General features: G+C 42.5%; 1 protein-coding gene and 1 non-coding gene across 3 annotated transcripts; both read right to left on the reverse strand.

Annotated features, from left to right (window-relative positions):
- Positions 1–397: 397 nt before the first annotated feature.
- On the reverse strand, positions 398–6,400 carry TMEM100 (transmembrane protein 100). Of its 2 annotated transcripts, XM_019982356.2 has the most exons (4): positions 6,290–6,400; positions 5,635–5,731; positions 3,140–3,283; positions 398–1,609 (listed from the first exon to the last, which is right to left on the reverse strand). In XM_019982356.2, the coding sequence occupies exon 4, from the start codon at positions 1,542–1,544 to the stop codon at positions 1,140–1,142; it is 405 nt and encodes a 134-aa protein (XP_019837915.1). In that variant the 5' UTR covers positions 1,545–1,609; positions 3,140–3,283; positions 5,635–5,731; positions 6,290–6,400; the 3' UTR covers positions 398–1,139. The 2 variants fall into 2 exon arrangements, with proteins under 2 accessions (XP_019837915.1, XP_019837917.1); XM_019982358.2 differs by lacking the exons at positions 5,635–5,731; positions 6,290–6,400 and having other exon boundaries at positions 3,146–3,446.
- Positions 6,401–19,981: 13,581 nt separating this feature from the next.
- On the reverse strand, positions 19,982–20,066 carry LOC139177828 (small nucleolar RNA Z195/SNORD33/SNORD32 family). Its single transcript, XR_011562295.1, has one exon. It is a non-coding gene; the product is annotated as a small nucleolar RNA Z195/SNORD33/SNORD32 family (small nucleolar RNA).
- Positions 20,067–26,251: the final 6,185 nt, after the last annotated feature.

The raw sequence follows: 26,251 nt of genomic DNA on the forward strand, positions 1-26,251 counted from the left end.
GACATAGAAATCTTTTAAAAGGACATAATTCTTAATATTTTTCAAAAGTTATAAAAAATGGTGTGACAAAAATAGAAATCTTTGAGTTAAATTAGGAAGAAGCAACATTTGAGAGGAATACAATTGAGATGTTGCCGAGGCAAGGGAAGAAGGGCAATTTGTAACCGCAGTAACATAACTACAATAGAAGTAAGCATTTGAGAAGTTTTAGTAGGGACTTCCCTGGTGGTCCTGTGGCTAGGACTCCAAGATCCCAATGCAGGGGGCCTGGGTTCGATCCCTGGTCGGGGAACTAGATCCTAATTGCTGCAACTAAAAAGAACCCGTATGTGGCAATCAAAGTCAAAGATCCCCGCATGCTGCAGCTGGGACCTGGCATAGTCAAAGAAGTAAGAAGTTTCAGCAGCAATGAGTATTTATTATTTTGAATGAACTGTACATGAAACTTAAATTTTTACATGAAATATAAAAATCATCAAAAGTGCTGTTTAGGATTATTTTAATATTAATTTATCCCCCCATGTGATCTAGTAGCTACACATTTTACCTTTTTTAATGATCTGACACATCATTACAATCATGTAAGAACTGTCCAATGTTAAAACATAAAAAAAATATTAGTTTATTCCTCAGGAAAAGTACCACCAGTGATGCTTTACTGAACATGAAAAATGAACAGATGCCAGAGAATCAACTTTTCGGGAAAAAGAAATATCATAGAGTTTCACGGGTGAATGCAAAGTCCAAAGCAGATCAGACTCTCAGCAGAACATTCTTGGGATATAACATCCTAATAGTGTGGGTTATCTCCTTTGGAGGCAGGTCACTGGTGTGCCAGAACTCATCTTTTCTGGCCTACTTTCCAACAAAACGTCTAATGCCACGAACCTCTCATGACTCCTAAAATATTTAATACAGAGGGTTTTCAGTCTTAGAATAGCCCTTGGAGTTAAGTTTGTCGTTGAAGAAGAAAGCAGTCATTGCTCACAGATGAGAGCCCCGCGCACCTTCCGCCACAGGCCGACCCGTGCGTCTGGTCCGCGCCAAGTGCGTGCTCCCCACAGCCGTCCTGGGTGCCCTGGCTGATGAAGAGACAGCAGGTCCTTCAAGTCACGCGTCCCAACTGGTCTCATTCGGCCCTAAGCAAACCAGCCTCTCTGATTCACCACCAGAGTTGTCTGGCTCTCCCGCCTCTTGGCTTTCTTGCTCCTCTGCCTCACCTTCCAGCACAGAGCGCTGGACGCTAACAGAAAAAGTCCCAGGGACAGAAGGACCAGGCCCAAGATGGAGATGATGGAGCCATGGGAGTTGAAGCTGTACGCCACGGCAGTGACCACGGTCCCGGTGATGAGGACCACCACAGCGAAGGGGATGACGCAGCGGTAGCAGGAGAGCTCAGCGCCCCCGGTGGCGGCCGCCAGCTGAATCTCACTGACCAGGGGCACCAAGGTAACCACCACTTCGCCATTGGCATTCTTTTCCATCGCCACCGGTTTGGGAGACTTTGGGGTTCCCAGGATCTCCTTTATGGGCTCGTCTGTCATTGTTACAGCGGTGTCTCCTAGCTGAGTTCACAGACTAGATCTGGGTGGTCTCCTCAGGGCAAAAACTGTGAAGACAGGAGATGTCAGCTGAATGCATTAGAGTGAGCCCCACAAGTAGCAGCAAAGACCTGGGGAAACACCACTATGTTCTTTTCTTTTCTAGGAGACATGGATGCCTGTGAAAATCAACTTTAATGTATTTTTTCCCCAACTTTTGCATTCTCTTTGCATTGGGCAGAAAGCAAGATAAAGCAGAGAACCATAAAGAAAGGGAAGGTATATAAGCAGGAAGCACTTTACAGTGCTTAATACTCTCTGGCAGCCTACAAATGTTTTACAAGCTTTTCTCCTTTGTCTATTGCTTTCTTTCCTCTAAACACAGAGAATCCTTAATCTTAATCCCCAAACACCCTCATTCAAAAGGAGAGCATGTCATAAACAACATTTTGCACAGTCCATTCCACACTCACAGCAACCTAGACGCTGCCAGTATTTCCGGGCATAACATGCATTCTTTCCAAACTATGGCCCATTCACTGTGCACCAAAGTAATGTCAAGACCAGCAGCCAGCATTTAAGTGAGATTTTCTACATCAACTGACGGTCAACAAGTCAGTTGTAACTATTAAATGCAATGAACGGTCAACAAGTCAATTGTTGTAACTATTAAATGCAATGAAGCAGGCATCCTGGGTCCATGGTGGGAGTGCAGTTTGGCAAAAATTCAGTGATAATAAGGCTAGGATTTGTGATCTAAAATGTGGCAATATCCTTTGATGCATTTGAAAAGAGAAAAATAAGAAAAGCAATTCAACAATTTTGTTGGATATAATTTTGTGCTTTTTTATGTTAAAGAAGAGGCCAACTATGAGAGTAATTAGCAGTTAATTTACAAATTTTCCATTAAATTCAACAAGGAATTTTGACATTATATGTACTACTTGTTTTAAAAGAATGAGCATACTAGATTTTCAATAAAGATTTACAAGCTCACTTTTACCCCATGCTCCAGTGTACGAAAATGTCATGCGATTCATCTTTGTAAATATTTTGAACCTGAACATTTCAGAAGGAAATCTGAAACTCTCCATCAAAAATCTCTAGGTGAAATGCCATCGCTGAGAAAACAGTGGACACTCCTGTCTTGTTTAGGCATGGCAAGTCATTCTCTTTCACCCTTGAGAAGTGATCTAGCAGCTAAAGGGTTGAACAGTTACAGTTATGCTTTAAATGAAAGCATTTAAAGGAAGATAGCGGAGATGATTTCAGTGAGATGACAACTTTGATCCTATTAAATACTCACTGAAAACTAATTCAACCCCAAAGTCAGACCTCACGGGTTCTTCCTTGCCCTGGGAGGTCAAAATATCACTCCTTATCCAATGAGCTAAAAGTTAGAGCTGTCTATTTGCATGAGACTTTCAGTCACCAAAATTAATCACTGCTATTCAAGATACCTTAATGACTGGCTAGATCAATAAAAGCATATTTGAGATTCTGTCTGAAAGGAAAAAAAAAAAAAAAAACTTCAACCCAAAGCTGAAACTTCAGCTAACTTAAAAATGAGGCTGTGTCCCCCAAAGGTTTATACTTACATGTACCTCAGAGAGAAGCAATCCATTACCAGGGAGACCCCTGGACCTGAGAGTGAAGGAACAGCAGTCTGAGCTTCTTCTTGGACTTCTGAGAAGGCAGCCTGTCACAGCACCTCTGTCAGGAAAGTGACGGGACAGAGATCTCTGGGGAGGAGAAAAGATATAAAATGCTGTGGGTTTTAGATCCTGAGCTCTTTCTCTCACTCTACCCCTTCCTAAATGACGCTTGTCTTTCCCTCTCTCTTTTTATTTCCTCCCCCGCCGGTTTGCTCCTCCCTGCCATTTTTTTTTTTTTTCCTTCTTTCTTTTCCTTGCCAGCAGATTCTGAGTTTTGGCTTCCCCCAGCTCTGCTCAGTGACATGATAAGTCAGAATCATTTTAGAGTCCCCAGAGACACAGGAGGCAGCTTTTACTTTTATTTCTCTTGCAGCCTTTACTGAGCGCACTGCTTTGCATTACTCATTTTTTCCCCAGCCAGACTCCAAATCTTCCCCCGCCCAGCAGGCATTTTCACAAGAAAATCCCCGAGTCAGCGTTGCAGACCCAGCTGAGGGGACGGGGCCGAAGGGACAGACACTTTTAGGGCTGCGGGAACAGCTGTGAAGTCATCGGGCAGCTGAATCCAGCCTGTAAGCCAACAAAAATCTATGTTCCTAGGTTTCCTGAGTGTTCTTTCTTCATGTGTGTGTGTGCTGGCCATCTGAAGCGTAATACCTCCCTCCCCCGCTTGTCTCATTGGATGATAATTCATTTAGGAGTGAGGGTGGAAGATACAAATGTTTGTGGTTAAGGGTGAAAACCAGTCATTCTGATTTAAACATGATTACTAGGAAGTGAGTAGCCTTGGCAATACTGAAATTGTCATCATCACCATCTCTCATTTATAGAGCACCTCCCATGGGCATGGCACATGCAAGGTGCACGCATTAACACTAATGCTCACAACTTTACAAAGGAGTTTATAAGCAGTTTATAATGAGGCTCAGAAATGTTAAGCAATCTGACAAATGTCATAGAGAGAGAGAGACTCTTGGTTTAACTCTAGTCTTTAACGGGCACACTAATCATGCAAGGGGCTTGTTAAATGCAGATTCTGATTCAGTAGGTTTGTAGCTTGATCCTGGCTGATGCTAATCAGCTGCTCCTAGACCCACTTTAAGGAAGAAGATATTTTCAATATTCAAATACATATGACTGGATATATCATATTCTCAAACAATAAAGGTAATGGTCTATTTCCCACCCCCTGTTGCCAAATGGGCTTTAAGCGACACATGAACTATTTAAAATTTGAAAGCCACAGATTGTTTTTTGGAGCGAAAAATGAGATCATATGTCTTTTGGAGTGAAAAATGAGATCATACCGGGTGACTCTTATAAGCTCATCCTATACTTCTGTACTCGTGGTGGATTCATGTCAATGTATGGCATAAACCACTACAATATTGTAAAGTAATTAGCCTCCAATTAAAATAAATAAATTTATATTAAAAAAGTTAGCCATCTTCTATTTTTAGTCTGTACAAGTTTTAATAACTTACTTTCAACTGATATAAGTAACACTAAAATATAAGTTAAATCTTGAAGGAGATTTGTTTTCCTTCTTTCTCTTGAGTTAAGTTTCTCTAATTGCTGGTGGAGGGCATGGATGTTCTTAGGCACCTTACCGCTGTTCTACCAGAGCTCACTCTTTCCAGCCTAGTCTAGAAATAAGGCCCTGGTGATTTTGTCATAAAGGGACAGGGGCGAGAAGTATTTCTTCATTGAAAAGAAATAAAGCTGAAAAGCTCCAGAGGCTTTGCTGAGTCAGGGAGCCCAGCCTGTTGAGCTGGGCTGGAGGGCCTCAGCTACTATCCTCAGACTTTAAAAATGTGGTTATAAGGGACACAGCCACCCTCCAGGAGGAGTGCTGTTGCTTGGTATTCGAGATAAGGGGTATTTAGAACCAGAGCATTTAAGCATTGGCCAGCAATGCCCTGGGAGGATGGGGATACTGGGGATTCTTGAGGAGCTCTGTTTGAGAGCAGCTATGTTTCCACTGCAAACTGTGACCTTTGGGGGCAATTCCTCTTTACTTTCTAGCAGGGGCCTCTTCCGCTTCCGCACAGCATAATCCAATGACCCCACTGAAGCCCTGAATATCACCCTATCCTGTTGAAGACCATGCTTTCCCATTGTCAAAGTCAAAGGTACATGATTTGAATTTCTCCCAGAAAGAAGCCAGAGGCAACTGGTAAGCTCTTGGCTGAATTTATAATGAGGGGCAGAGAGTGTGTCTGTGAGCTGGGAGCAGGGTAGGTCTGTTTGCTCCTAACACCCAAGCCCTCCTCAGCCTTTTCAGGCTTCAGAATTCTAATTCTTATTCACAGAGCTGCATCTGCCTGCACACACAGATGCACATCTTCAGATTCTAACAGCTGATGACTTGCACTGATTGATACAGAGAAGTAGAAAGCTTTGGGATAAAGCAGAAATTGTATTTCAAGAATAGATACCTGGGGCTTCCCTGGATGTCCAATGGTCAAGACTTCCCCCTTTCAATGCAGTGGGTACAGGTTCGATCCCTGGTTGGGGAGCCAAGATCCTACATGCCTGGAGGCCAAAAAAAAAAACACAAAAAACACATGAAATAAAAGCAATATTTTAAGAAATTCAATAAAGACTTTAAAATGACCCATATCAAAAACAATCTAGAAAAAAAGATGAAATGACTTAAAAAAAATGAAGAATAGATACCTATCATTACACTCAAGTACACCTACAGTTTTAAATGACTTTTAAGTCTTCAAATCAAAATTCAAAGAGAATTACTAGTGATCAAAAGTCTTTGAATGACTTTTTCTCCCTCATCTCTGTGCCTATTAGAAATTAAACCCTCCTGAGCGTGCCTTAAGAAACACCTGCCCCCGATGCAAAACCTCATCTATAAAGCAACTAGCCTTTTTTTTTCTGCAAGCCTTTGCTCAGAAGGGAGAGGAAATCTTTCTGGTTCTTTTTAAACACAAGGCTCCAGGAGATTCCTTTAAGCTTTGAAAGCTTTTCAGAAAGCTTCCAATTCATGAATTAAATCTACATCCTCCTACCCCACCTCACCCCTCCAAAGACTTCCACATTTCTCTTCCAGATCTTTCAAAAACCAGAGATCCTTACCTTTCCTAGCCAGAATTGGACTGAGACAGCTGCCAGCTCTGGCCTACAGCCACCCAGAGACGGGGATGCAAATCACTACACCAGGGACCGTAGGCAAAGTACTCAGCGAGGCTTAAACACAATCAAGGGACCGGAGAAAAACTGATGAGAGGAAATTCCTTAAGTGCTGCTGTATTTTCTTCTCTGTTTCCCTCTACGAAAATGGAATCCATATAATTTTTTTTTTTTAAAGGGATCCAAGTTTGGACAGGGTGTCCTCCTTTGTTTTTCTTTCTCTGTGTCCTCATTCAGGCTTTCATTTTCAAGATTTTCCTTATTCAAAGCCCCTATTCTGAGACTATTCTTCTGTAGGACTATGAACCTGAAGAAAAGAATTTTGCAATTCTTGTCCTACCCCTCTGGAAGGGTCTGGAGTTGGGGAAGTATGTAAGGTGGGCAGTGAGAAGGTAAACTTTTTTTTTTTTTTTTTTCTCACCATGACAAGCAAGTGATAAGGGAAGTAAAGGAAGATGAGATCAGCTGATGGTGAAATGGTCTTTGGTGCCCTGTGGGGACTCTATCCCTAAAGCCAGAGGAGAGGAATTGTCATGCTGTTCATGAGAGGATGGGAAGGCACCGTGGAAATGGAGGTGCACAGGAAAATCACATCTCTAGGCAACTGAGCCAACATTCTACCAAAGACATCATAAAAAGCAGAATTAAGGAACACTGCTATTTTGAAGAAAACTTCCCCAAATCAGGGGCAAAAATCTCATTGTACTTAGAAACAAGCCAGAAACAAAGTTATTTAGATAAGGGGGATATAGAAGTGGAAGAGGAAAATGGAGCGTACCATGACCAAGAGGAGATTTTGCTTGTTTACCTTTAGTAGAAGCCAAAGGTTCAGTTTCTCGATTGGAAAGGGTAATGTGTTGATTTTGCCATTGGATAGATGCTGTTGAAGACCTGGAAATTCCTCCTTTGGGAAAGCACAGACTTCATTTTGTGAGGCGCATCCCCATGTGCATTCGATTACTCACATACTTACTTTCAGTTTGCTTTGCTTGGTGGGGTTGAGATGGCTTTTTTTCAGCAGCCCTGAAGATGCCAGTTCTTCCCGGCCCTGTGTCCAATCACCACATCGTTTGATCTCTGTCATCACCCAGTCCAGTTGGATCCAGTGAGGTTCAGGAAGCTGGCCAGAGTTTCTCCTTTCCAATGCTTCTTTTAAGGGTGTGTCTGCATTTATGCTCTGAAATCATGGACGTTTTGGAAAGTGATCTGTGCTTATGTGTTCAGTTTGGATAACAGGTCATATTATTATTGCTACCCCACCCCCTACCCAAAGCACTTCTATTTGAGGACTAGACAATCAAATAGAGAGATCTGATAGTAACAAGTGAAATGATGGGTGTGCCTTCAGTTTGGTTCGGTTCAGTTCAGTCCCTCAGTCGTGCCTGACTCTTTGTGACCCCATGAACCGCCAGGCTTCCCTGTCCATCACCAACTCCCAGAGTTTACCCAAACTTATGTCCATTGAATTGGTGAGGCCATCCAACCATCTTATCCTCTGTTATCCCCTTCTCCTCCCGCCCTCAATCTTTCCCAGCATCAGGGTCTTTTCCAGTGAGTCAGCTCTTGGCATCAGGTGGCCAAAGTATTGGAGTTTCAGCTTCAACATCAGTCCTTCCAATGAACACCCAGGACTGATCTCCTTTAGCATGGACTGGTTGGATCTCCTTAGATATAAGTATATATTTTACTATAGTAAGGTACCCAAAACTCAGAAAATCCTCCCAGATACAGAAAGAAATACACATGTTTTAGATGCAGACTGTGGTCACCATTCTCTTAGCCATTTCTGAGTTATGAAAGATTCAGTTCAGTTCAGTTCAGTTCAGTCGCTCAGTCATGTCCAACTCTTGGCAACCCCATGAATCGCAGCACTCCAGGCCTCCCTGTCCATCACCAACTCCAGGAGTCCACCCAAACCCATGTCCGTCAAGTCGGTGATGCCATCCAGCCATCTCATCCTCTGGCGTCCCCTTCTCCTCCTGCCCCCAATCTCTCCCAGCATCAGTCTTTTCCAATGAGTCAACTCTTCACATGAAGTGGCCAAAGTACTGGAGTTTCAGCTTTTGCATCAGTCCTTCCAATGAACACCCAGGACTGATCTCCTTTAGGATGGACTGGTTGGATCTCCTTAGAAATAAGTATATATTTTACTATTTGCTGATCAATTGCAAGGTACCCAAAACTCAGAAAATCCTCCCAGATACATAAAGGAATACATGTTTTTTAGATGCACACCGTGGTCACCATTCTCTCACTCATTTTGTTCTGAGTTATGAAAGATTCAGTTCAGTTCAGTTCAGTCGCTCAGTCACGTCCAACTCTTCGCGACCCCATGAATTGCAGCACACCAGGCCTCCCTGTCCATCACCAACTCCCGGAGTTCACTCAGACTCACGTCCATCGAGTCAGTGATGCCATCCAGCCATCTCATCCTCTGTCATTCCTTCTCCTCCTGCCCTCAATCCCTCCCAGCATGAGAGTCTTTTCCAGTGAGTCAACTCTTTGCATGAGGTGGCCAAAGTATTGGAGTTTCAGCTTTAGCATCAGTCCTTCCAATGGACACCCAGGACTGATCTCCTTTAGAATGGACTGGTTGGATCTCCTTGCAGTCCAAGGGACTCTCAAGAGTCTTCTCCAACACCACAGTTCAAAAGCATCAATTCTTTGGTGCTCAGCTTTCTTCACAGTCCAACTCTCACATCCATACATGACCACAGGAAAAACCATAGCCTTGACTAGACGGACTTTGGTGGCAAAGTAACGTCTCTGCTTTTGAATATGCTATCTAGGTTGGTCATAACTTTCCTTCCAAGGAGTAAGCGTCTTTTAATTTCATGGCTGCAATCACCATCTGCAGTGATTTTGGAGCCCCAAAAATAAAGTCAGTCACTGTTTCCCCATCTATTTCCCATGAAGTGATGGGACCAGATGCCATGATCTTCGTTTTCTGAATGTTGAGCTTTAAGCCAACTTTTTCACTCTCCACTTTCACTTTCATCAAGAGGCTTTTGAGTTCCTCTTCACTTTCTGCCATAAGGGTGGTGTCATCTGCATATCTGAGATTATTGATATTTCTCCCAGCAATCTTGATTCCAGCTTGTGCTTCTTCCAGCCCAGTGTTTCTCATGACGTACTCTGCATATAAGTTAAATAAGCAGGGTGACAATATACACCCTTGATGTACTCCTTTTCCTATTTGGAATCAGTCTGTTGTTCCATGTCCAGTTCTAACTGTTGCTTCCTGACCTGTATACAGATTTCTCAAGAGGCAGGTCAGGTGGTCTGGTATTCCCATCTCTTTCAGAATTTTCCACAGTTTATTGTGATCCACACAGTCAAAGGCTTTGGCATAGTCAATAAAGCAGAAATAGATGTTTTTCTGGAACTTTCTTGCTTTTTTGATGATCCAGTGGATGTTGGCAATTTGATCTCTGGTTCCTCTGCCTTTTCTAAAACCAGCCTAAACATTTGGAAGCTCATGGTTCATGTATTGCTGAAGCCTGGCCCTGGCTTGGAGAATTTTGAGCATTACTTTACTAGCGTGTGAGATGAGTGCAATTGTGCGGTAGTTTGAGCATTCTTTGGCATTGCCTTTCTTTGGGATTGGAATGAAAACTGACTTTTCCAGTCCTGTGGCCACTGCAGAATTTTCCAAATTTGCTGGCATATTGAGTGCAGCACTTTCACAGCATCATCTTTCAGGATTTGAAATAGCTCAACTGGAATTCCATCACCTCCACTCACTTTGTTTGATTATATAAACATAAAAATCCAGAGTTGCTGAAATCAAGTAACACTTTGGGAACTGAAGGAGGGATGGATAAATTCTCTCTCACTGTAACATGAACTCATCATCTTTCTGGTCCCAAAGGAGAAGTGATTTTCTTGTTCAAATGTGAGTATATACTGAAACAGCTATGATCCTGATATGTTCCCAGGTATCTTGCACAGTCCTCTATGTTTGTATACCATTTCTTCAGAGGCCTAAGATGAGGAAGCTCAAAGGTAAAGAGCCATAGCAAATTGGTCTGATGCTTTCCCAAGAGAAGTGCCCAACCCTTGAGTCAGTCTCCCTTATTGGGCTATGGGTCATGTAATCAGGGGCTCGTGTAGCCCACCAGTTTTGCCTTCTCCAGGGAAGAAGGGGAAGGGACCACAATGCCCTGCACTCCTGGCCATTCTTGCTGATCCCTGATAATATAGGGCCCTTCTATGCCTTTTGACAGAAGCAGTGTCCCCCCAGCCTCGGGTGACAAATGTCATTTGACCATAAAATGATGCACACAAGCATTGTGAGCCCAATCCACTCCTAATCAGCCCCACATCTCTAGGTTTCAACATCAGTCTGGTCCCAGGGATTTGAAACCACCCTGTAACATACACAGTTTTCTAAAATTCCTTATCTGTGATGTTCTGTAAGGTCAGCTGGTTTCTCTTGCTCCACATCCATAGGGCAGAACTTGCCTTCTGACCCGATTCTCCAGATCCCAGTTGTGTAGCTCTGGTCTTAAAGTGATTGGCAAGGGATGGGCATGCCATTTTGGGCCCCGACTCCCAAACAATGAAACTGTAGATTTTAAGCTCTGTGCCTCAGTAAGAGGAACGTGCATTAAGTTTCTTTTCACAGGTAGATTTTGTTATGTCTTGGTTTTGGAGAAAGAAATGGGGGTGCAAGGGGTGTCACTGTCCCCAGATCTAACTCCAGGATGCTTCGTTCTGCGTTGACCTATACAATATGTCCAGTCTGGTGAGGAGAGAGCACAGTAATGCTTATCCAGCATCTAATATGCACCACTGACATACAGACCCTGTCTCAGGTACTTGTATTTTTATTTTACTGATGAGGAAACTAAAACCAAGCTGAGTGAAGTACTTGCCTGGGATCCACTGATATTTACTGCAACCCTTTTGGGTGCCAGGGGCTTGCTGGATGTTCTAGCTGAGCAGATAGAAACCAGTAAGCAAAGCAAGGTCTCTGCAGTCAGGGAGCTTACAGCCAAGAACAGGAAAGCCACAGGTAATTTTTCTCTGAAGAAAGAATACCAAACTGCTATGAGAAGCCCCTGGAAGATAGGCTGTGGAAGGAACAGCCTATATATAAATGTAGCTCGTGTGTGTGTGCTAAGTCACTTCAGTCATATCCAACTCTTTGCAACCCTATGGACTGTAGCCTACCAGGCTCCTCTGTCCATGAAGAAATTCATACAGGAGGGGAGTCACTACAATGGTAGAATCAGTAAAACTTGACAGTCAAGAGAGGGGGTTGGTAAGGTTTTTAAGTCTATGTAGTTAATGCCTTGGTGATATTGTCAGCAGAAACAGAGGGCAGGGCATGGAGGGTATACACTTAGCTTGTTTATCACAGCTATCCATTTCTCCAACAGAGACGCAAATGCCGAAGGAAGTGGCCTTCCTCTCTGACTACTGATTTGTGACACATGGTCTGAGTTGCCAAATATGTTTTTATAGTCTCACCGATGAATTTTCCACTAAAAGTAAAATCGAATTTATAATTCAGTTCATTTTATGAAAACAGAACCACGGACACATATGCAATACACATACACGATTAGAGATTGCTAGCTTTCTGCCTGAACAATAAATATTTAAGAATTCTCACTCAAGACTTTGAATGTACTGACGATAAGCAAATAATATATTGATTCAATTTTAAACTACTCAAAAACAAGAACATAGCTGTGCAGTTCTTTTTGTACAGTGCCTAGCATGAAAAAAGCATCTCATAGATGTTTTCTGGGAATGAAAATGATTTCTCCCAATGATCACTCTCCGAAGTACCACTAACATACAAGAGTAAGTATAGAATGTTCATAACACTTTACAATCAGAGAAACTGCCTTTGTTATTAAAATTCAGTTCAGTTCAGTTCAGTCACTCAGTCGTGTCCAACTCTTTGTGACCCTATGGAGTGCAGCATGCCAGGCTTCCCTGTCCATCACCAACTCCCAGAGCTTACTCAAACTCATGTCCATCAAGTTGGAGATACCATCCAACCTCATCCTCTGTCATCCCCTTCTCCTCCCACCTTCAATCTTTCCCAGAATTAGGGTCTTTTCCCATGAGTCAGTTCTTCGCATCAGGTGGTCAAAATATTGGAGCTTCAGCTTCAGCATCAGTCCTTCCCATGAATATTCAGGACTGATATCCTTGAGGACTGACTGCTTGATCTCCCTGCTGTCCGAGTGACTCTCAAGAGTCTTCTCCAACACCACAGTTCAAAAGCATCAATTCTTTGGCACTCAGCTTTCTTTATAGTTCAACATTTGCATCCATACATGACTACTGGAAAAACCATAGCTTTGACTAGAAGGGCCTTTGTTGGCAAAGTAATGACTTTGCTTCTTAATACGCTATCTAGGTTGGTCATAGCTTTTCTTCCAAGGGACAAGCGAAGAGGTAATTTTATGTTGCCCCATGAGTTAAAGCTTAAATATAAAGGCAGTCCCAGTCCATTCTGGATTTCTTTAGAAATGTCCTGTTTTGGGCCTCACTCAGTGTAAGCAAGCTTTCACATTGGGATTTACCAGGATCAGGTTAACTAGAAAATCCCTCGTAAGTTTCTAAAAGATAGTATCAGTAATTGTGTCAATGAGTAAGGAAAATTTTTGCCAAGTAAGTAAACAAGTAAAAGGATGACTCGACACTGAAATCAGATATAAACTTGAAAACTGAGATATTATTCAAATGGATTACTTCAAAGTGTCCAGATATTTAGTGCTAAGTACATTAGTTATTTAGTTGTAACTAAATAATTATTCATTTAGTATTTGCATTTTTCCAGCATTCTTTGGGTGGTGGGCATCCTGTAGACCCTGCAATGGTTTTACCTAATAAGAAACACATATTTATTGAACACTTACTTTATATTATATTGTTATATACTTTTTATAGATTTATTTTTTATTTAATACTCATAAGTAATCCAACAGGTAGGTGTCAGACAGTGTTGATATACAAATGAAGAGATTAAGTGACTTGTTTTGGGAAGTCACCATTTGGAAAATGGTGAAACTAGAACCAAAGCCTGTTTAAAGATTTTGACCCAATCAAAAAATGGGCCAAAGAACTAAATAGACATTTCTCCAAAGAAGATACACAGATGGCTAACAAACACATGAAAAGATGCTCAACATCACTCATTATCAGAGAAATGCAAGTCAAAACCACAATGAGGTACCATTTCACGCCAGTCAGAATGGCTGCGATCCAAAAGTCTACAAGCAAGAAATGCTGGAGAGTGTGTGGAGAAAAGGGAACCCTCCTACACTGTTGGTGGGAATGCAAACTAGTACAGCCACTATGGAGAACAGTGTGGAGATTACTTAAAAAACTGGAAATAGAACTGCCTTGTGACCCAGCAGTCCCACTGCTGGGCATACACACTGAGGAAAACAGAAGGGAAAGAGACATGTGTACCCCACTGTTCATTGCAGCACTGTTTATAATAGCCAAGACATGGAAGCAACCTAGATGCCCATCAGCAGATGAATGAATAAGAAAGCTGTGGTACATATACACAATGGAATATTACTCAGCCATTAAAAAGAATACATTTGAATCAGTTCTAATGAGGTGGATGAAACTGGAGCCTATTATACAGAGTGAAGTAAGCCAGAAAGAAAAACACCAATACAGTATACTAACGCATATATATGGAATTTAGAAAGATGGTAACAATAACCCTGTATACGAGACAGCAAAAGAGACACTGATGTATAGAACAGTCTTTTGGACTCTGTGGGAGAAGGAGAAGGTGGGATGATTTGGGAGAATGGCATTGAAACATGTAAAATATCATATGTGAAACGAGTCACCAGTCCAGGTTCGATGCATGATACTGGATGCTTGGGGCTGGTGCACTGGGACGACCCAGAGGGATGATATGGGGAGGGAGGAGGGAGGAGGCTTCAGGATGGGGAACATGTGTATACCTGTGGCAGATTCATGTTGATATATGGCAAAACCAATACAATATTGTAAAGTTAAAAAAAAAATAAAGATTACCTCCTAATTCCTGTGCATTATCGTTTCTGTGTTCAGATGATATGCACTCTTTCTGTTGCTCATAGGAATTTACAGTCACAACAGAATAAACTCTGGGTTTGGACAAGCTGGTTTTGCCAGAAAAAACATACAATCACCTTCCCACAGAACCTCTGTGGTGACCCATTGATGAGAATAGGATCAGTTCAAGAAACTGTTTGGAAACATTTTTATTCACTTAAAAACTTTGATGTTCTCGATGTGGGTGGGTGGTGGGAAAGGGAGCCATTTGCCAAGCAGAACTGAGGTCAAACTAGAACTATTTATCTTAATGAACTTATCTTATGGAACAGTGCAGAGAACAGATCTCTCGCTTTCTTTCTTTAGATAAAAATTTTAAAGTCTTGTTTCACAAAGGTGCCTTTCTGTCTCCTTCTTGTTTACTTAAACTACATAGGAAACAGGCATTATTGTCTTTGTGAAAGCAATTGTAAAACTTGGTAAAACTAAAGACCCTAAGATAGCACACGGCCAAAGAATGAGAACACATTTTCTTTCCTCCTCACTGAGGGCTCCAAGTCCACTTTGAACTCCAATGGACCACAGAGCCCGGTCAGTAAGTCTGCCATTGGCATCTCTGATTGACTTCTAACTTGAGGGGCTTCATGGTCTCAGTGGGGCCTCTCTCCCCTGATTTATTTCTATTTATTTTCTAAGGTAAACTTAGTTTGGAAAATTTTCTTTACAGTTCTGATATGACTCATTCTTTCTTTCCAGGGTTACAGGGTAAGGTTTTGGATCTCTTCCACAACAAAATTAACATTTCTGACTCTTCACTCTTGTGCAATGAATTTTTTCTATTGTAAAAATCCTATTTGGGCTTCTATAATTTCCCATATCATTATCAGAGAACATAGATGAGACGACTAAGGGAAAGAGCTAACAAAACTACCCAAGCTCTCATGGTATGACTGATGGGGAAGCCCAGGGATGAGTCTCTTTGGGGACAGGAAGCAAGTACTGCTGTGTCTGCAAGGTTTGGGGACACAGAATTTTTCAAGTTGGAGAAGCAATTGGGACCCCCAAGAACTGCCCAGAAAGTGTCACATGGAGTGTACGTTTCTTCAGTGCTTCTCCCATCTCAAGAATCCAGGAAGAGTAGCTCTCCTGCTGTGTGATTGTACTAAAGCAGTAGATTCCTATATAAGCACCCAGTTCAGAACAAAGAAAAGAATTAGTCTACTTAGTCTCTTTCTGAAATTCCTTTTTATTTTCTTTGAGTTTGCAATTTTACCACTGTCAAATATATTCTGTATACCAGTGAGGAGCTGGATTACCTGCTTTAGACTTGCACGGAGTACTTATTAAAAGTACTGGTTTCAGGGCTCTACCCTAGACCTACTGTGTTCCTGCATCAGGATATTTGTGCATGTGTGTGTATGCTGGTAGATCTGGAATCTGTATTTTTTATTCATACCCCACATGAAGTTTGAGATCTTCTGCTCAACACTAATTTAACAAACTATTGAGTGCATGAGCCTACACCTCTCTGGTTAATACCATCAATGGTTCCCCTTCACTGAAGAGTCACCTTCAGCTTAGATCAAATTATAGATATGTGTACAATAGACTATGTCACGTTGCTCTCGCCTGTTGGTTCTTATGGATACTTGGGATGCTATTTGCTCATTTTTCCTGATACTTCAAGCATCACCTGCTTCCCTGATAAATCCTCCACCATCTTAGGACCAGGCAGAGTTGAGTTCCTTACACTGTATCCCTAATCTGCTCTATGCTAGGGTTTCTCAACCTAGGCTCTTTGGACATTTGGGGCTGGGTAGCTCTTTGCTGTGGGAGGCTGTCTTGTTTATTGATGAATCTTAGCAGCATTCTTGGCTCTCCCCACGAGATGCCAGTAGCAGTTCCGGAGTTGTGAGAACCGGAAATGTCTTCAGGCACCGCCAAATGTCTCTTGAGGAGCAAAGCTGTACCTGATTGAGGGCACTGCCCTAGACTTACAAACATAGCCCGAGCCAAGTCATGTGGGAAGTTGCTGCTCGTTTATCTCCTCTGAGATCCCGAGAGTTCCAGAGTCGGGGTTTTGCCTAGTGTATCCTTGTGTCCCCTGTATAGCACCTTAAACCTTAAAACTTAAAAAAAAAAAAAAAAAGTCTATTTATTTGGCTGCGTCAGGCCTTCATTGTTGACTTCTGTTGTGTCATGAGGGACCTTTCGTGTGGCGCGTGGACTCCAGAATGTGAGGTCTTCAGCAGTTGCCATGCACAGGCTTCGTTGCTCTGAGGCATGTGAGAGCTTATCTCCCCAACCAGGGATCTCAGCTGTGTCCCCTGCAGCTGAGCAGGTGGGTTGTTATGCACTGGGCCTCCAGGGAAGTCCCCTTAGCAAAACTTGACGGATGCACTAGGTGTCAGAAGAGTTACATTTTAGCTTATGTTGGTGGGCTCTATGTTTCAGATGTGGTGATGCTGGACAAACCAGTTAGCATCCCTGTGCCTCAGTTGTAACCCTCAGCCTTGTGCCTTTGCGTTCCCCATGGATGGAATGAGAATGGATCTGTAAAAGTGCAAAGTGGAGAAGGAAGCCTGCTGAAGGCAACCTGAGGAAGACAGGGTTCTCTCATGTTTTCTCCAGACACAAAGCTTGGGGCGTACTGAAAATTCAGGTTATGCAAACAGTACAGTGCCCTGTACCAATATCTGGAAGAGATCTTTAATCTGGAGCATTATAAACGCAAGGAACTTTGTTAAAATGAACAGACTGTGGAAACCTTAAAGACTCAACTCCCTGCCCCAGATAGGCCTTGTGGGTCTAATAAGGACCCAGCCGGGCCTGAGGGGGGCCCTCTGTGCCCAAGTCCGGTCCAGTGTTCTCTGGCCTCCAGGGGCTGTCAAACCCTTTCCTTAGCCCCATTCTGTTCTGCTCTGTGCTGGGGCTCCCTTGTTTCCTGGCCTTGAATGTCAGTGCAGGAAGTTACCAGGTTTTACATCTGTAATTGCACAGAATACATGGCATTAATAAGGGAGCCTCTTCACTTTTTGTAAAGAGTTTTTCCTCTAGTATAGCCTATGGAATTCCTCTCCAGTTATTTATTATCTTCAGGAAGGGTCTCCCCCCCACTCGGTCTCTCTCTCTTTGCTTACCTACTTTATGACTTCCTTTTACACCCTGGGCATTCCATCGCTGTGGCCTCTGTGCTCTCCCAGCACTGTGGTGGGCTGGTTTATATACCTCCCTCCCTTTTTTAACAGAATGAACTAGTTTCCATGTTGAGTTCAGCTGAGAAAAATCTCTGCTGCATGGAAACATAGGCTCTAATACTTGTGTGTGTGTGTGTGTGTGTGTGTGTGTGTGTGTGTGTGTGTGTGTATGCCACCATCAACTCCCCTCCAGCTGCAGTTGGCCAGAACTTCCCCATTAATTATTTCACATCCCAAACATGAAGGCTACAAGCATTCACAAATTGTAAAACTACACAGACATGTCAAAAAGTCCTGAATGCATATACTGTCAGGGCTACAAGAGAACTTGATTACCATTTAATCTAGCTCTTCCATTTGAAGTTTGTGACTATTGAAGCCTGACTTCCTCAGAGTATTTTCTTTGCAGTCTGACCATCTCAAAAAACCACCCTGAATCATTCTGTTCCTCTTTAAATGCATCACAGATAATCTCTATATTCCAACTGTTTCTGTACTTCATGATCCTTTCTTTAAGCTTAAAATAATAATTTCCTTTCAATACAGGGCTTGGAGACATCTCCTCTGAAAGAAGTGGTAGGTATTTCTAAAATGGTGAGGTCTATGTGTTTTTACAGTAACACATGGTTTAGAGCAATGAACAGGATGTTTTTCCCATTGTCGTCATTGTTCAGTCCCTAAGCAGACTCTTTGTGACCCCATAGACTAAAAGCATGCCAGGTCTCCCTGTCCTTCACTAGCTCCTGGAGTTAAATCAAAGTCATGTCCACTGAGTCGGTGATGCCATCCAACCATCTCATCTTCTGTCATCCCTTTCTCCTCCTGCCTTCAATCTTTCCCAGCATCATGTCTTTTCCAATGAGACAGCTCTTCGTATCAGGTGGCCAAAGTATTGGAGCTTCAGCTACAGCATCAGTCCTTCCAATAAATATTCAGGGTTGATTTCCTTTTGGATTGACTGGTTTTATCCTTGCAGTCCAAGGGCCTCTCAAGAGTCTTCTCCAGCACCACAATTGGAAAAGCATCAATTCTTTGTCCCTCAGCTTTCTTTGTAGCCTAAATCTCACATCTGTAAGTGACTACAGGAAACACTATAGCTTTGAGTCTATGGGCCTTTGTCTGCAAAGTGGTGTCTCTGCTGTTTAATATGCTGTCTGGGTTTGTTCCAGCTTTTCTTCCAAGGAGTAAGCATCTTTTAATTTTGTGACTGCAGTCACTGTCTGCAGTGATTTTTGAGCTCAAGAAAATAAATTTGTCACTGTTTCCACTTTTCCCCATCTCAGTCTGTTCAGTTACTCAGTTGTGTCTGACTCTTTGTGACCGCATGCACTGCAGCATGCCAGGCTTCCCTGTCCTTCACCAACTCCTGGAGCCTGCTCAAACTCATGTCCATCGAGTCGGTGATGCCATCCAACCATCTCATCCTCTGTCATCCCCTTCTCCTCCTGCCCTCAATCTTTCCCAGCATCAGGGTCTTTTCCAAGGAGTCAGTTCTTCGCATCAGGTGGTCAAAGTATTGGAGTTTCAGTTTCAGCATGAGTCCTTCCAATCAATATTGAGGACTGATTTCCTTGAGTCACAGACTGGATGGACCTCCTTGCAAGACTCTCAAGAGTCTTTTTTAGCACTCAGATTTCTTTATAGTCCAACTCTCACATCCATACATCACTACTGGAAAAACCATAGCTTCAACTAGATGGACATTTGTTGGCAAAATAATGTCTCTGCTTTTTAATATGCTATCTAGGTTTGTCATGGTTTTTCTTCCAAGGAGCAAGCATCTTTTAATTTCATGGCTGCAGTCACCATCTGCAGTGATTTTGGAGCCCCCCAAAATAAAGTCTGTCACCATTTCTACTGTTTCCCCATCTATTTGCCATGAAGAGATGAGATGGGATGCCACGCACCTGCTACTAGGTTATCTGAAGAGCTCATGGATAGTTTTTGGGTTTTATTTTTTAAAAAAAGAATAAGCAGTCTGTTTTATTGAGTGCTCAGAGTAGGAATCCATGGGTATTGAGGATCTCTGGGAACTTGTAAATTTCCTTCTCTGTTCTTTTTGTCCTGTTTCCATAGCCTTATGAGCTGCTGCTTCTTGTGGAAATAGATCTTGACCTTCTTCTTCCTCTTCTCCTCCAGGTTGGCTGTAACTGCCTGGTTCTCCAGCCAGCCTCCTGAGCCAGGTGCCCTAGGTAGGGAAATTTCTGCATAAGGTTCAGACGCATGACTCAGAGAGCAGCAGGAACATCATCCACTTTTTTTCATGGAGTACTGGGATCCCTAAAATGCCCCGAGGCAGTCCAGAGCAGCCTGGCCTCGTGTGGTCCTGGGGGCACCATGCCTGTGGGCAGAGGACAGCGGGCTTGCTCAGTGGGGCATGCGAAGACATTGCTGCCCCTGCCAAGCAGACGGGGTGGTGGCCACAGATGGCAGTGCCTGTGGACTCATCTCATGAGCGGGAAACTTAAACATGAGTGGGAAAAGTCCTCATCACTGGCCTCCTGGACAGCTTGACTGAGAAGCTTGGCAGCCTAAGATCCCAATGTTATTCATTACTGATCAAGAATAGTGTGTCCTTGGGAATTTCAGATTGGTAAAAATTAGAATGGGGAGGGAGAGACTGGTGTAGGATTTCAAACTTTTTTTGAGTACCCACCTTGAAGAAAAAGCTGAGAATTAATAGTCCTCCCCCTGCCCTGTACACTATTCCAAACTCATTCTACTGAAAAATTCTTCACATTTACGGTTTTATTTTTAATTTTTCTTTTTTTATTTCTTTTTTAAATTTATTTTAATTGGAGGCTAATTATTTTACAATATTGTATTATTTTTACCATACATCAACATGAATCCACCACGGGTGTACATGTGTTCCCAATCCTGAACCCCCCTCCCAATAATTACATTTTAAATTAGGTCTTTAAGAAAGAAGTTGGTGCCTCTTACACTTTTCAGAGTGGTCTGAGAAATGCTATATCAATGCATGTGAGGAAAAAATAGGAAAACAAGATTTTTTACAGTTGTGTTTTTCAATCAATACCTAAAATAGTGACCAGTAGCAAAAAGTCACTGGTGCATCCCCAAGCAGGATTCTAGGCCAGTCAGATTCATCTTCCCCCACCTCCCCAAGCTGTGGACTCCACACCACCTCTGCAGGCCCCTAGAACAGATAGATAATGTAGGATGAAACAAGCAGACTTATGATGGGCTTCACTGGTGGCCAGATGGTAAAGAATCTGCCTGCAATGCCTGAGACCTGAGTTTTATCCCAGGGTTGGGAAGATCCCCTAAAGAAGGGAATGGCTACCCACTCCAGTATTCTTGCCTGGAGAATTCCGTGGACAGAGGAGCCTGGCAGGCTACAGTCCATGGGGTCGCAAAGAGTCAGACATGACTGAGCAACTTTCATTCACTTCACTTCATGATGGCAAAGAGCATCAGGAAGAAAATATCCACTACTGTGGCAAAGAGGACTCTAGATTCCTCAGAGATGTGAGCTGTGAGTGTGGAGTTTGCAGTCAGTGGAGAGAAATGACTCCCTCTCCCCTGTGCTGCTCAACCCCCTTTGCCCTTCCCCTCCCAGGGCCTTTGACAAAGGGATGCTGCTGCCCCTTCAGCTGACTTCCCTCTCCCTCCCTTGCACAACCAATCAATCACAAATCCAGGGAAGTAACCAGGGAACTGCTCCATACGGACCAAGCAGAAGTGAAGAGACTAAATTTCTCACTAGGAACCCAGTCCCATCCCTTTGTATCTACATGAAGTCTGCATGGCATGCACATAGGAGGAGATCTCATCTGTATCCAGATGCCTTAGGAATAATTCCTCCTGAATGACTGTCTTCTCCCTGTTCCCTCTTGCACTCTGCGAAAATTATCACAGAACAATGATGGCTGGGAATTGGAATGGGCCAAGAATTGGCAAGCAGTAAATGTCATGTCACAGCAGACATTGACAAAGGTCCCATGTGGATCTCAGCTGGCATCTCTGGGGATAGAGTTAACACGGATGGGACAGATTTTGCATAAATGATGTAATTTTTTTTTCAAAGAACAATTTGATTTATTTAAATCAAAATGAACAAAAAAGCTCCAGTTCACCTATGACACCCAATCCACACACAAATCTGTCCTCTGTATCTATGAGCTTGCTGTCTTTTGTTAAATAAGTACTTAAAAGAACAAGAGTACCACCATCCACAATCATGATTATTTTTTAAAAGAGAGACCACTTGAGAGCAAAAACAAGAAACAGGACATATCCTCTCCACACTGCTTTTATTTTTCATATTTTTTTCAGTGCATCTCTCCAAATCAGCTCAGGTCAGTTCAGTCACTCAGTCGTGTCCTACTCTTTGCGACCCCATGGACTGCAGCACGCCAGACTTCTTGGTTCATCACCGACTCCTGGAGCTTGCTCAAACTCATGTCCATCGAGTCGCTGATGCCATCCAACCATCTCATCCTCTGTCAACCCCTTCTCCTCTTGCCTTCAACCTTGCCTAGCATCAGGGTTTTTTTTCAGTGAGTAAGTTCTTCCCATCAGGTGGCCAAAGTATCGGAGTTTCCGTTTCAGCATCAGCCTTTCCAATGAATATTCAGGGTTGATTTCCTTTAGGATTGACTGGTTTGATCTCCTTCCAGTCCAAGGGACTCTCAAGAGTCTTCTCCAATACCACAGTTCAAAAGCATCAATTTTACACCACTCAGCTTTCTTTATGGTCCAACTCTCTCATCCATACATGACTACTGGAAAAATCATGGCTTTGACTAGACTCATCCTTGTCAGCAAAGTAATATCTCTGCTTTTAATATGCTGTCTAGGTTTGTCATAGCTTTTTCCCAAGGAGCAAGTGTCTTTTAATTTCATGGCTGCAGTCACCATCTGCAGTGATTTTGGAGCTCAAGAAAAGAAAGTCTGTCACTGTTTCCATTGTTTCCCCATCTATTTGCCATGAAGTGATGGGACTGGATGCCATGATCTTCATTTCTTGAATGTTGAGTTTTAAGCCAGCTTTTTCACTCTCCTCTTTCACTTTCATCAAGAGGCTCTTTATTTCCTCTTTACTTTCTGCCATAAGGTTGGTGTCATCTGCATATCTAAGGTGATTGCTATTTCACCTGGCAAACTTCATTCCACCTTTTTCTTCATCCAGCCTGGCATTTTGCATGATATACTCTGCATGTAAGTTAAATAAGCAAGGTGGTAATAAACAGCTTTGATGTATTCCTTTCCCAATTTGGAACCTGTCTGTTGCTCCATGTCCAGTTCTGTTGTTTTTTGACCTGCATACAGATTTCTTCGGAGGCACGTAAGGTGGTCTGGTATTTGCATCTCTTTAAGAATTTTCCACAATTTGTTGTGATCTACCCAGTCAAAGGCTTAGTCAGTGAAGCAGAAGTAGGTGTTTTTCTGGAATTCTTTTAATTTTTCTATGATTGTACTGATGTTGGCAATTTGATCTCTGGTTTCTCTGCCTTTTCTAAATCCTGTTTGCACATCTGGAAGTTCTTGGTTCATGTACTGTTGAAGCCTAGTTGGAGAATTTTGATCATGACCTTGCTAGCATGTGAAATAAGTGCAATTGTGCAGCAGTTTGAACATTCTTTGGCATTGCCTGTCTTTGGCATTGGAATTAAAACTAACCTTTTCCAGTCCTGTGACCATTGCTGAGTTTTCCAAATTTGCTGGCATATTGAGTGCAGCACATTAAAAGTATGGTCTTATAGGATTTGAAATACCTCAGCTGGAATTCAATCACCTCCACTGGCTTTGTTTGTAATGATGCTTCCTAAGGCCCACTTGACTTCACAATCCAGGATATCTGGCCCTTGGTGAGTGATCACACCATCGTGATTATCTGGGCCATTAAGATCTCTTTTGTATATTTCTTCTATGTATTCTTGCCACCTTTCTGAATATCTTCTGCTTCTTTTAGGTCCATACCATTTCTCTCTTTTATTGTGTTCATCTTTGTATGAAATATCCCTTGGTATCTCTAATTTTCTTGAAGAGATCTCTAGTCTTTCCCATTCTATTGTTTTCTCTATTTCTTTGCATTGATCACTGAGGAAGACTTTCTTATTGCTCCTTGCTATTCTTTGGAACTCTGCATCCAGATGGATATATCTTTCTTTTTCTTCTTTGCCTTTCACTTCTCTTCTTTTCTCAGCTCTTTCTAAGGCGTCCTCAGACAACCATTTTTCCCTTTTGAATATCCTTTTCTTAGGGATAGTCTTGATCGCAACATCTTGTGCAATGTCCCAAATCGCTATCCATAGTTCTTCAGGTGCTCTGTCTATCAGATCTAATCCCTTCAATTTGTTTGTCACTTCCACTGTATAATCATAAGATACCTGAATGGTCTAGAGGTTTTCTCTACTTTCCTCAGTATAAGTCTGAATTTTGCAATAAGGAGTTCATAATCTGAGCCACAGTCAGCTCCCGGTCTTGTTTTAGCTGTCCGTATCAGATCAGATCAGTCGCTCAGTCGTGTCCGACTCTTTGCGACCCCATGAATCGCAGCAGGCCAGGCCTCCCTGTCCATCACCAACTCCCAGAGTTCACGCAGACTCACATCCATCGACTCAGTGATGCCATCCAGCCATGTCATCCTCTGTCGTCCCCTTCTCCTCCTGCCCACAATCCCTCCAAGCATCAGAGTCTTTTCCAATGAGTCAACTCTTCGCATGAAGTGGCCAAAGTACTGGAGTTTCTGCTTTAGCATCATTCCCTCCAAAGAAATCCCAGGGCTGATCTCCTTCAGAATCGACTGGTTGGATTTCCTTGCAGTCCAAGGGACTCTCAAGAGTCTTCTCCAACATCACAGTTCAAAAGTATCAATTCTTTGGCGCTCAGCCTTCTTCACAGTCCAACTCTCACATCCATACATGACCACAGGAAAAACCATAGCCTTGACTAGACGGAGCTTTGTTGGCAAAGTAATGTCTCTGCTTTTGAATATGTTATCTAGGTTGGTCATAACTTTCCTTCCAAGGAGTAAGTATCTTTTAATTTCATGGCTGCAGTCACCATCTGTAGTGATTTTGGAGCCCAGAAAAATAAAGTCTGACACTGTTTCCACAGTTTCCCTATCTATTTCCCATGAAGTGGTGGGACCGGATGCCATGATCTTCGTTTTCTGAAAGTTGACCTTTAAGCCAACTTTTTCACTCTCCACTTTCACTTTCATCAAGAGGCTTTTGAGTTCCTCTTCACTTTCTGCCATAAGGGTGGTGTCATCTGCACATCTGAGGTTATTGATATTTCTCCTGGCAATCTTGATTCCAGCTTGTGTTTTTTGCAGTCCAGCATTTCTCATGATGTACTCTGCATATAAGTTAAATAAACAGAGTGACAATATACAGCCTTGACGAACTCCTTTTCCTATTTGGAACCAGTCTGTTGTTCCATGTCCAGTTCTAACTGTTGCTTCCTGACCTGCATACAAATTTCTCAAGAAATTTGTGTGGCCATCATGGTCAACAAAAGAGTCCAAAATGCAGTACTTGGATGCAATCTCAAAAACGACAGATTGATCTCTGTTTGTTTCCAAGGCAAAGCATTCAATATCACAGTAATCCAAGTCTATGCCCCAACCAGTAATGCTGAAGAAGCTGAAGTTGAACGGTTCTATGAAGATCTACAAGACCTTTTAGAACTAACACCCAAAAAAGATGTCCTTTTCATTATAGGGGACTGGAATGCAAAAGTAGGAAGTCAAGAAACACCTGGAGTAATCGGCAAATTTGGCCTTGGAATATGGAATGAAGCAGGGCAAAGACTAATAGAGTTTTGCCAAGAAAATGCACTAGTCATAGCAAACACCCTCTTCCAACAACACAAGAGAAGACTCTATACATGGACATCACCAGATGGTCAACACCGAAATCAGATTGATTATATTCTTTGCAGCCAAAGATGGAGAAGCTCTATAGAGTCAGCAAAAACAAGACCAGGAGCTGACTGTGGCTCAGACCATGAACTCCTTATTGCCAAATTCAGACTTAAATTGAAGAAAGTAGGGGAAACCACTAGACCATTCAGGTATGACCTAAATCAAATCCCTTATGATTATACAGTGAAAGTGAGAAATAGATTTAAGGGCCTAGATCTGATAGATAGAGTGCCTGATGAACTATAGAATGAGGTTCGTGACACTGTACAGGAGACAGGGATCAAGACCATTCCCATAGAAAAGAAATGCAAAAAAGCAAAATGGCTGTCTGGGGAGGCCTTACAAATAGCTGTGAAAAGAAGAGAAGCGAAAAGCAAAGGAGAAAAGGAAAGATGTAAACATCTGAATGCAGAGTTCCAAAGAATAACAAGAAGAGATAAGAAAGCCTCCTTCAGTGATCAATGCAAAGAGATAGAGGAAAACAACAGAATGGGAAAGACTAGAGATCTCTTCAAGAAAATCAGAGATACCAAAGGAACATTTCATGCAAAGATGAGCTTGATAAAGCACAGAAATGGTATGGACCTAACAGAAGCAGTAGGTATTAAGAAGAGATGGCAAGAATACACAGAAGAACTGTACAAAAAAGATCTTCATGACCCAGATAATCACAATGGTGTGATCACTGACCTAGAGCCAGACATCCTGGAATGTGAAGTCAAGTGGGCCTTAGAAAGCATCACTACGAACAAAGCTAGTGGAGGCGATGAAATTCCAATTGAACTATTC

This window comes from Bos indicus, chromosome 19 (genome assembly GCF_029378745.1).
Source record: "Bos indicus isolate NIAB-ARS_2022 breed Sahiwal x Tharparkar chromosome 19, NIAB-ARS_B.indTharparkar_mat_pri_1.0, whole genome shotgun sequence".
NCBI lineage: Eukaryota > Metazoa > Chordata > Mammalia > Artiodactyla > Bovidae > Bos > Bos indicus.

Coding starts and splice junctions, on each gene's coding strand:
- TMEM100 (XM_019982356.2), bottom strand. CDS start 1,544: ATGACAGACGAGCCCATAAAGGAGATCCTGGGAACCCCAAAGTCTCCC.